At 42.2% G+C, this 12,043-nt stretch overlaps 1 protein-coding gene across 2 annotated transcripts in view; it reads right to left on the reverse strand.

Moving 5' to 3' along the window:
* WDR43 (WD repeat domain 43) overlaps positions 1–5,320 on the reverse strand; it is a 60,219-nt gene extending 54,899 nt beyond the window's left edge. The window contains exon 1 of one of the 2 annotated variants that reach the window (XM_074209793.1): positions 5,058–5,320. In XM_074209793.1, coding sequence (XP_074065894.1) covers positions 5,058–5,282 — 225 coding nt within the window. In that variant the 5' untranslated portion in view covers positions 5,283–5,320. The remainder of the gene's footprint in view (positions 1–5,057) is intronic. The other variant, XM_074209792.1, reaches the window with a different exon arrangement.
* Between the last annotated feature and the right edge of the window lie 6,723 nt (positions 5,321–12,043).

Raw genomic sequence — 12,043 nt, forward strand, 5'->3', positions numbered from 1 at the left:
AAAAATCCAAGTTATCAATACTTTATTTAAAATGCTCTAAACACACTAATGATGGGGCTATGAATTGGTTCAGTCATTCTGAAACCAATTTGCAATTATGTGCATAAAGTTATTGAAATGTGTGCCTCTGTCAAACAATTATTAGGCTTCTAACTCAAAGATATCTACATGTATAGTAAATATTTGTCTGCCCATCTATTTTTGATGTTCTTTAAAAAAAAAACATACCTCCTGGGGAAGCTAGGTGGCGCAGTGGATAGAGCACCGGTCCTGGAGTCAGGAGTACCTGAGTTCAAATACAACCTCGGACACTAATAATTACCTAGCTGGGTGGCCTTGGGCAAGCCACTTAACCCCATTGCCTTTCAAAAAAAAAAAAACCCTAAAAAAAACATACCTCCCCTCATTCACTAAGTAGGCAAGTAACATATCAATTGTACATGTGAAACCATAAACAACCCTATTAGCCAAGATGATTTTTTAAAAAAGGGCAAGAAAAACAATGTGAAAAAAAAGGTATTCTTTAATCTGCATTCAGTGTTCATCAGTTCTCTTTCTGGAGTCCTTTAGAATCATGGAGTTTTGAACCATTGGCTTGATCAGAGTAGCTAAGTCAATGATAATTGTTAAAATACTGATGGTCACCATGCTTGGTACAAGGTTCTCCTGGTTCTACTTACTTCACTTTAGGTCAGTTCATTTAAGTCTTCTCAGGTTTTTTGCAAGGCAAATGGAGTTAAGTGGCTTGCCCAAGGCCACACAGCTAGGTAATTATTAAGTGTCTGAGACCTGATTTGAACCCAGGTACTGTTGACCCCAGGGCCAGTGCTTTATCCACTGTGCCAACGAGCAGCCCCTCAGGTTTTTCTGAAACCATCTTCCCTGCCCTTTAGTACAATACAATAGTGTTCCATAATAATCCTATGTTACCCTCAGGTTTTTCTGAAACCATCTTCCCTGCCCTTTAGTACAATACAATAGTCTTCCATAATAATCCTATGTTACAACTTTTCAGTCATTGCCCAAATGATATGAATTTCCCCAATTTCTAATTCTTTGCCACCACAAAGAGCTTTTTAAGTAGCTCTTAGAATGTCAGTTACCAATTGGAAATTAGGGGCCATTTTCCTATTGGGCAATAGGTAAACAAATCGTGATATAATCAATGCAATGGAATATTAGTATGCCATAAGAGTCAATTAGAATATATAGATTTTTAATGATTGCAGAAGACAAAAAAAATTGAATAGTAAAAATAAACATATATGGAGAGTTAAGAATTGTCAACTTACAATTGTGTGCTATAGGAGGCTTATAATCTTATGTGCACTGAGTCTGTTAGAATAAGTACCAAAATATAGTTTAAATGGCATGTAAATGAAAATTCACAGAGAAAGAAACATATAGCCCGCACTGGAGGCCAGTATAATATTCGGATTAAACAGTAAGACTCTTAAATTGGGATCAAGTAGAAATGGGAGGAGGAAAGAAAAGCTCAAGTGATATGAAATCCAAACTAGGTGACTATATACTAAAACTGTGGGTCAGTTATGCCAAGGAAAGATGTAGAAAGAAATACTGGAGACAAAAACCCAGTCTCTTAACCACTATTCATGGGCAGGGGAAGGAAAAATAAGGAAATCTACTACAGAATCTGAAGTGTCTAGATTTTTCTTCTCAAGGATGACTACTAACAAGTTATTCCACACTCACCAACATATAGTAAAACAGAAGATTGAGAGAGGGGAAAATCAATACCTGCTTCTGGCTGACTTTCTCCCTTGTGCTCCCTGAGTACAAGGGTGAGAATATTGTCTTTAGACTTCTCCTGATACTGTCTTCATAATGCTATACCTTGTTCTTCCTCAGCAGAAGCACAGAAACCATGTCCTCCAAAAGGCCAACAGGTTTGGGACCCAGGCCATATTAAATGATGTCTATGCAAAAGACAGAACATGCAGAAGAAAGGGAAGAGATAGGGAAAATTTTAAAGGACGGGGAAACATTTGAAACAAGATTTTGTATAGGAAACTATTTCTAAGGGCCTCCATGCCTAAATTATTTTGGACCCTAGTTAACAATACAACAAGCTATATCAATCTTATCCTCACTGAATTGAACAGTCCCATGCTTCTGCTCCTATCCAACCTCAATCCCCAATTCATTCTATCATGACACAGGTCAAGAATGGACATAAAGGAACCTGTGAAAAGTATAAAACAAAGATAACAAGATAACTTAAGTTGACTTTCGGGGGGGGGGGGCGCTTTTGTATTATAAAATGGAAAGAGTATAAATTTGGAAATCAGAAGACCTGGGTTCAAATCTTAGCACTTACTTAAGCCTACATCAATGTTATGAAGTAAATAGAGTACTACAATAGTTCAAGCAAGAGGCTATGAAGGCCTGAACTACTGAACCAGAAAGGAACAGCACAGATGCCAATCAAGTTTCCAATCTCTCTCTCTCCATGCCATGCTTGGTAGAGAGATAATACCAGCAATATTGTTTTTAACAGAGAATTACCTATACAGATCTCCCTTGCAAGGTTGAAGAGAAAATACAAAAACAGCAAAGTTAAGAATAAAGAGCATCAAAATTGCCTTAATTTTGTATTTAATAAAACGCCATGTATTTCTGTATAGATACATGTCACAAATTATGTATTTACTTTAAAAAGAAAAATTTTAAAGCAAGAATGTGGCATTAAGTTTAGTGCAAAAAAATAATATCCTATTGCTACTGTAAGAAACTCATGAAATTTTCTTTTGACAGAAAAAAACTAGCACTACTTTCCTGAGAAGTTAAATAAACCTTGCATTTTTTTTTTTAGATTTGAGATGAAGATTATTGGGAGACAAATGTGTCTCCATTATTTATTATCTTTACTTTAAATTTACAAAATTTGTATTTAGGATTCCTGCACCATATTCAAATCAAGACAAACAAAAAGGGAATTGGATTAGAGTAAACAAATCCTGGATAGGATACTTACTAGTGGTATATACTGGTGGCAAGCCAGACCTACTTCCATGTGTAAAATGCCCTGCCTGCCTCCTACAGTTTAAGATCACTCAGTCAAACTCCAACAGAACTGGATTCCTGCTGGCCACAACATAGAAAACCACAAGTTAACATTATCTATGTTGAATTTCATTTTTGTTTTTAAAAAATTCTAATTATATTTCAATCTCAGCTTTAAGCCTTATGATTTTGACACTTCTGTATATAGATTAATGCTTTGTTGACAAAATAACTGCTATGTAATGGGCAGAGTTACTCAGCTAGTTAAAAATACTGTCTCCAAGTCTACTGCTTTTTCCATTTATTGGGAAAATTTCCCATATTGTCTTTTCTTCAAAAGCATACTAACAATGTCACTAGCTGGGTGAACTTGGATAAATAACTTATCCCCATCTGGAAAATAAAGATAACTTGTGCTTCCTGCCTACTCCATATGTTTTTGTGAGATCACTTTGGTTAGATGCTTTGTAAAACCTTAAGGTGCTCTATATTTAATAAAAAGCAACAATTAAATTATCTTACTTCCTTAACACACATACCCTCCAAATTTGTATTTTCTATTTAGGGACTCACCATCTCCCCAATGCTATTTATCCAAAACATAAATAAGTTTTCTTCACCCCCCAAAACTAGTAATTGCCAAATCTAGTGAATTCTACCTCTAGAATATGTACAGCATCTGTGCACTTCTTCATTCACACAGCCACCAACTTAGTTCAGATCCTCACCATTCCTTGCCTGTGCTACCCTATTTAACAGTCTCTTAACTAGTCTCCCTCTTCTAGTCTCTCTCCTAATTCATCCTCCACAAAATAAAATCACTCTGAATCTGATTGTACCAGCCAATTCAAAATCAGTTAGTGGCTTCCCAATGCCTAAGAGAGAAAATGCACTCTTCAGAACCTGTAATTTAAGGCCTTTAATAACCTAATTCCAACCTATAGGTCCAGCTTTATTCCATATTAGTCCTCTTCATGAACTCTACATTCCAGCCAAACTGAAGTACTAACTGTTCCTGAACTTAACAACCTTGACATCCCATCTCTACTTCACTATTTAAAGTTAAATTATCCCTATGCCTGGAATGCAGTGCCCCATTATCTTTCTCTGTTTCTCTCTGAATTAACTCTTTTCAAGGTTCAGCTCAGGAATCATCCTTCTATAATGCCGTCTCTGATCTTTCCAGCTGTTTAGTATTTCCCCTTAATTTTCTATCTCTCCCCATTCCCAGGAAAATGTCACCTCACGGAGAGATCATAATCTAGAGGAAACTTTAGAAGTCACTCCATCCCCCCCTTTATAGAAGAGGAAACTTTGAGGCAGAAGGGACGAATCAAGAGGCTTGCAAAAAAAAATTCATAAGTGTAAGTCAGATTTAAGTTCAGGTCCACTGACTGTAAAGCCAATAATGTTTCTACTGTACCAAGCAGCTTGGAGTGCAAAGCATATTTCTATATGGTAGAATCTTAGGAAAAATGCCTTGACTTGAGCAGCTGTAGCAGTTATAGGAAAGTCACCACCTCTCCTAAAGCCCTTTTGGGCACCACGTGGGTTGATGGTTGCAGAGGAAGCCAGATGACTCAATCGCCAAATGGTCTCTCACACCTGAGGGGCCTTTCGGCAGAGGCACATGCGGGGTACGCTGAGCCCCGAGCTTCCGGATAAGGCTACGAGGTCCACTTCCCACCCCCGAATTCCCACTAAATTCTCCCTTTACAGCAGAACACTAGCGCGGGAGGAGCGGGGAGGGGCAAGCCCGGGCGGGCCCCGGGGCGCGGCGGGTGTCCAGCCTGGGGGGGCCCGGATCGGTTGACAGGACGGGGGGGGGGGGTGATGGGGGTCGGATGGGGGAGGGGCGGTGCGGGCCCAGGACGGCTGGGGGAGCTCAGGCCGCGCTGCGTCCGGCCGGGCACGCCGGGGGAGGGGAGCCGGCCTCCCGCGGCCGGGCGATGCCCCGCGCGGCCGCTGCGCACTGCCCGGCGAGGGCTGGCCCCGCGCCCTTTCCCGCCCCGCTCCCGCGCCGCTGGGCTTACCTTGGCCAGTGACCGCGGCGGGGCCCAGGCCAGGCAGGTGCAGGTGGCGCTGAGGTGAGCGGAAGGAACCAAGTCCTGGTGCAGGCGGCTGCTGGCCGTCTCCCACACGCGCAAGTGGCCGTCCGGGCCGGCCAGGGAGAAGTACTGCTGAGCCCGCGGGGAGAAAGCGCAGGGGCTCCGGGAGGGGGCCAGGGGGTCGCGGCGGCCTCCGCCACTCGCCGCCATTGCTCTTCTGGCCCCTCAGCAGCCACGTGTTCGACCGCGCGCCTGCGCAGGCGGCCTGGGCGGGGTGTGCGGAGAGGAAGTCGGGCCGGACGGGGCGGGGCCGCAGGGGCGGGGCCTCGGCGCCGCTCAGGGAGTCTGCGTGAGGCGGCCCCACCTCGCCCGGCCCCGCGAGGGAGAGGACCCCGGGGCCAGGGGCCCTTCCCAGGGCCCCGCATTGTGCGGGCAAGGAATGCCAACTCAGGCCCTCCGACTCGAGGGAAACGAAGGAGACGCAGGAGTGGGATTCGGTCCAGCTTCGGCTGGACTCCCCCCGGCCCCCTTCCGGGCCCGTCCCAAGCCCCCTCGGGGAGGCCTCGCTGCTTCCCCGGGCCACGCGGCTTCCTCCACTCGATTGTAAGCTCTTTGCGGGCAGGAGCTGGCTTGCCACTTCAAAATTTGGCACAGAATAGGCGCCTGTTTACCGATTGGTGAATGGACGGACGGATGGATTGGTACAACAGCGTGCCACACACTTGGTCACCCACCTCTGCAAAAGAGGCGGCGTTCTGAAGTTTGGGGGTCAATAAAATCAAAAAGGAATTATTCAGTTCCTGCTAGGGGCCAGGCAATGTGCTCGGTATGAGGACAAATATATGAGAGACAATCACTGCTCTTGAGAAACTTTATGGAATCCTTTTGATATAATAAAAAAAAAACGTTTGATTTGGAATCAGTGGGTTTAAGTCGGTCTTCTACTGTTGGTTGTGTAATCTTGTCCAGGTCACTTACTTGATCTAAGGCTCAGTTTATTTAAGTGTAAAATGTATCAATTGGATTAAACTATAACAAAAGTCCCTTCTGGGTGAGACATCCTCTCAGATATTGCCATCAATTCCTTTTGCAAACATGAAATTGAGAAAATTAAGGAAAGAAACTTTTAAGAAAATATCAAAGAAAATGAAATTGAACCTTTTATCCTTTAAAAAACAGACACCTTTCAGTGAACTATTCTCTCCTGTAGTCCTGAAGGATCAGGAATTCTCTACAGGGGTTCATTTTTGTGTTTTCACCAGTAGAGCAACACGAAATGGTTTTCTCAGATATGGTAAAAACACTGGGTTGTTGGAGCATTCTTAGAAGCCAATAGTACCCCCCAATTTCCCTGTGATTTTCTCTTAAAGTCTGAATAGGCAACTTGGTGGAATTATTCAAGTTTCCCTTAAGGTTTTGTTGGATAACAATTCTCTAAGTCTCCCAGCACAATAGTTTCCTCACATGTTCTTTTTTGTGGGGATGAGGGAAGGTGGAGGGAGAAATAGGAGAGAAGAATTGGGAAACACCCTAGAAACTTTCTCTTTCCTAGTACCTACGAGTTTCTATTAAACTCCTTCCTGTCTTCATGAAGATATGCTCAGATTTCCAATTCTGAAGTCTTCCCTTGTACCTTCTAGTTTATTCAACTACTACCCCAACTCTGCTGCTCTACTACTATTGTTGAAACAGTTGTCTATGCCTAATGTTTACATGCCTTCAACTACATCTATTTTCAATAAAATTTCTTTTCTCAGAATTCTAATGAATCTGCTCTTTCAAAATGGTCTCCAAATTGCCAGATTCCATGGCTTTTAGTTCTCAAATTCCATTTCATCTCTATAGTTTAAGGCTCTTCACAACTTGACCCAATCTGCCTCTACAGTGTTATACCTTATTCTATTCTCCTCACTCCTTTAACTCAATGGCCCTACTATATTAACCCACTTTCTGTTCATACATGATACTTCACCTTTCATTTCTCCATGCATTTGCACTGATTGTAATTCTTTCCTGGAAATTCCTCTTCATCAGGAAATAATTAAGGATTTTTTTTCTCCCAGAAATTAAAAATGAATCTATTGTAATTTGACAGAATAGGGGAATAACAAGGATTCACCTAGTCCCAACATTTTCAAGCTTCAAGACTATTCACAAGATAAGTTTACAAACTATCAAGATAAAAGCATCACATAGCAGAAAGTAGCGATTTTAATTGCATAAGATTTTTCTATAAAAATAAGGAAAGACATAAAAAGTTAAACTATTAATAGAGAAAGCTACCCTAAATCAATTACCTAGCATAACTGAGTATAGTTTTGTTTTGGTTTTTTTTTAGATTTTGTTCAAGGCAATGGGGTTAAGTGGCTTGCCCAAGGCCACATCGGCTAGGCAATTATTAAGTGTCTGAGGTCAAATTTGAACCCAGGTACTCCTAACTCCAAGGCCAGTGCTCTATCCACTGTGCCATCTAGCCACCCCCTGAGTATGAAAAAAAAAATGCACTTTCAGAATTCACAATAGTTTGAAAAATGTATGGATCTTCAAGACAGTCCTGAGGTTATGAGGTACAAAATCACCAAGGTTTCCATTGTAACAGATAAGAAGTAGACTGGAGGGACAGAACAACAGATGAAACTAGAAGGGAAGGTAAATTGAGAGGAAGTGGTCCAGCTCAGTTCTCCTGCCCAAGTAATCCAGCAAAAATTGAGGAAGAGCACCAGATAAAGCAGTGGTCAGGATATGCAAAAAAGAAATGGCAGTGGATGCTTTTTCCAGCCCAGTTTAGCCCAGAGAGATAGAGGAGGGAGGCCCAAGTGGAAAACTTCCAGAAATTTCCCGGGTAAGGATCAGAAATGGAGCCTGCAGCTGCTTAGTGGAGCACAGAACTGAGAGCAGGATTGATTCTGCTGTCATGTAGATCTAATCCCAGGGTTCTGGAGCTTGCCACAGTGAAGGTTAGGACTTACAGTTGTGCATCAAAGCAGAGGCCAGATGAGTGGCAAGTCTGCAATTGTGTTGTTTATGAACTGCAGGAGTCTTGTAACAGCTGACAGTACTCTTAATCAGAGATTAGCTTGCAGATCCAGAACTGGGGTTGTGAGATGGCAAAGTTCAGACCGGGAGTCAGTGATTTAGTCAATAAATATTTAATAATTGGCTACTATGTGCTAGTTACTGTGCTAAACTTGGGGATAAAGAGAAAGCAATCTCTGATCTCAAGGAGTTCACAGACCAATATTGAAAACAATACATAAAAAGAATTTATCTGGACTAATTAGGGCACTGCATGTGTCTTAGATTCACTTCTGAGCTGTCTAAATAATAAATACTTCTATACCCAAATCTGCTACCATTGTGTTTGAAGCATTGCTATTTAATAGGTAGAGAACTGATTGAAATGCCTTCTCTGATACTTATTGGCTCAGTGACACTAGGAATTTTACTCAACCTCTCAGAGCTTGTGGCCACTCAATCTAAGTCTATAAATTGCAGAGAAAGTAAAGACCTGCAGATAATATAGATAATACAGATTGGTCAGGAACAAAGCCCTACCAGAAATTTCATTCAGAAATGCCAGTCTGTCCCTGACATGAAATTCTAATTTAGAGAGCAAGGTTGAAACAATAGGTAAAAGAAGATAATAACAAGATTCAAGAATGTCTACTACAGAAATTCCAAATAACAAAAAGAATTCCACATTTATACAAGCAAAGTCTCACAGAATAGTTAGACAACAATGTCAATTAAAATTCCTGGAAGAAATGAAGAATTAAAAAAAGATACTATTAACTGGCAGTTGATTAGTAGTTCTCAAACTTTGGGGTCTTAGGATTTCTTCACACTGTTAAAAATTATTGAGGATTTAAAAGAACTTTTGTTTAGGTATCTTTTTTTAAAGATTTTATTTTGTCAGTTAAAATGTCAATAATAAAACTTTTGTTGGATGAATAACTTTAATGTAAAATAATTATATGTTACAAAGTGAAAAAAATTTATTGAGAAGAGTAACTTTTTAATCTAATGTCTGGCTGAATAGAAACAAGCTGAATTTTTCTATCTGCTTCTGAATTCGTTTAACCAGTTGTAATATGTTGTTATTGTTGAAGAAAATGAAGAAAATCCAGCCTCGCAGATATGTGGTTAAAAAAGGGAAGAAAATTTTAATAGACCAATAAAATATTAGTATTATTATGAAAATAGTATTGACCTCACAGATGCATTGAAAACATCTCAAAGACCTTCAGAGTTTCTTGGACCATTCTTGGAATTACTGAGAGAAAAGAATTAGGAAAAAATGAGTCTTAGAGGTAAGACTTTGAAAGAAGATAAAAGAGTTATGCAAAGAAGGTAGTTTCCCTCCTTCAACCTTCAGGGAAAGATTCTTTGTGGGATTGCTGAACAAATATTTTGCATTCTCCTCAGACTTTAACTATGTGAGTAATTTATGGAATTATCCTGAAGGTATGGTAAAGTCCATGCCACCTGCCTTTTGTGGATTTAGTCCTCCACCTACAGGATCTGTTTGTTAGTAGCATTTTTCCACTCAGAGAAACATGCTGTTGGGAGAAATCTCTATGGAAAAGGGAAGTAGTGCCTGACTCTTGAATCTGTTACTTCTCCAATTATGAGGTAAACCAAGGAAGACAGATTAAATTTGAGTGGACAGAATTATGGTCTAGAACTCGAAAAAAAAAAACCTGGATTGGAAACATCTCTGGCACTTACTGAGCTGTTGTTCAGTCATTTCTGACTCCTTGTGACTCCATTTGTGAGGTTTTCTTGCAGCTCATTTTACAGATGAGAAAATGGAAGTAGACAGGGTAAGTGACTTTCCCAGAGTCATACAGCTATAAGTGATTTGAACTCAGGTCCTTCTAACTCCAAAGTGGGCTCTATCCACCATGACAGCTAGTTGCTCTGCACCTGCCTCAGGGTCATTTGGGGATAAATGAGATGTGTACCATCACTTTGCAAAACTTAAAATGCTATATAAAGTTTATTTCCTAATTGATAAATGGTCAAAGGATATGAGCAATTTTCAAATGAAGAAATTAAAGCTATAGCTAATCATATGAAAAAAATGTTCCAAATCACTATTGATTAGAGAAATACAATTTAAAACAACAATGAGGTATCATCTCATGCTTGTTAGATTAGCCAAGATGAGAAAAAGGGAAGATGACCAATGTTAGAGAGGTTGTAGGGGGATTGGGACAGTGATGCATTGTTGGTGGAGTTGTGAATGGATCCAACCTTTCTGGAGAGAAGTTTGGAACTCTGCCCAACGGCCAAAAAAGAGATTCATACCCTTTGACTCAGCAATTCCAATTCTAGGTCTATATCCAGAAGAAATTGTAAATAATGGGAAGAGTCCTAAATGGGAAAAATTATGCAAAATGGGAAAAGTCCAAAATATTCATAGCTCTTTTTGTAGTGACAAAGAATTGGAAATTGAGGGGATGCCCATCAATTGGGGAATGGCTAAACTAGTTATGGTACATGAATACTATGGAATACTATTGTTCAATAAGAAACCATAAATGCTCAGACTCTAGAGAAGCATGGAATGACTTACAGGATCTGATGCTTAGTGGAGGGAGCAGAACCAAGAGAACAATGTACACATCAACAACATTATGAGATGAACAATCTTGATGGAAGCATATCCTCTCCACAGTCCAGAGAGCTAGGGCAACTGTATTTGGCTGGTTATGGACTATATTATCCCCAAAACAAAACACACAGGAAAAAAAAACCCTTCTGAGTCTGATGAACACTTTATAAAAATTATCTCTTTGCTGGTGGCTAAGTGGTGCAGTGAAAGGAGCACCAGCCCTGGAGTCAGGAGTACCTGAGTTCAAATTCGGCCTCAGATACTTAATACTTGCCTAGCTTGTTGTGGCCTTGGGCAAGCCACTAAACCTCATTTGCCTTGCAAAAACCTAAAAAAAAAAAAATTATCTTTCCCTTAATCCTAGTTCCTCTTGCCAAAAATTACTAATTTGTAAACATGTTTAACAAAATATATATATAAATGTTCACCTGACTGTTCCCTGCTTGGGGGGGGGTAGGAAGGGAGGGTGGAGGATAATTTTGTAACTTGGAAACGTGCATGTACATATGGGTGAAAATCATTTTTTAAAAAATGCTACATAGACTTTTAACTTGCAAAGATAGATCAATTTACAAGCATTATTTTTGAAAACTTAGGCTAGCTCTTAGGAAACTAGTGGCAACAGAGGAATGAATGAAAGTATTTGTTAAATCATTTGGTAAATACGAGTCATTGTTCAAAGCGTAGCTAATACAAATACAAGCAAATACAGTTTCTACCGGCCAGGAGTTTACATTCTAAAGGGGACAGGAACGTGAAAGGGTCCTGGGGACGTGGAGCGTGTGGGATGTGGCAGCTGGAGGAAGGGGAGGTTAGCTTGGCAGGAGCTGTCCAGCAGGAGGCGGAGGCCCGGGCGGGAGGGTCCGGGCTCCCGAGGGCAGCCTGCTGGGGGCACTAGGCCCTGCGGGGCATTGGCCGGGCCGGCCTGCCCGCAGCAGGTTCCCGTGCTGACCCAGACAAGCCGGACAGAGGCGCTCGGCGGCCGCGCTTCTTTTCGGGAAGTTTCCGGGCCGCTGACGGCCCGAGGGGCTCGGGCTCAGGGGTCCGTCCCCGGAGCCCCGGAGCGCTCGCGAAGCACGCACCGGAGGCCGCAGGCCCCGCTCTGGGCCGCACAGAGCCCCGGGCTGCTCGGGGGCTCGGCGGCACTGAAGGCCCCTGCGGGCGGCCCCGGCCCCGGCCCCGGCCCCGGCCCCGGCCCCGGCCCCGGCCCCGGCCCCGGCCCCGGCCCCGGCCCCGGCCCCGGCGTGCTTCACTCTGCTCGGGCAACGCGACTCCGCAGACTCTCAGGAACGCGCGGGGGAGGCCCGGATCGGATCCGCGCCTTTGCCCAGGTCCGGGGGCCGGGCCGCGGCTC

The sequence above is a fragment of the Macrotis lagotis genome, chromosome 1 (genome assembly GCF_037893015.1).
Source record: "Macrotis lagotis isolate mMagLag1 chromosome 1, bilby.v1.9.chrom.fasta, whole genome shotgun sequence".
In the NCBI taxonomy this organism is placed as follows: domain Eukaryota; kingdom Metazoa; phylum Chordata; class Mammalia; order Peramelemorphia; family Peramelidae; genus Macrotis; species Macrotis lagotis.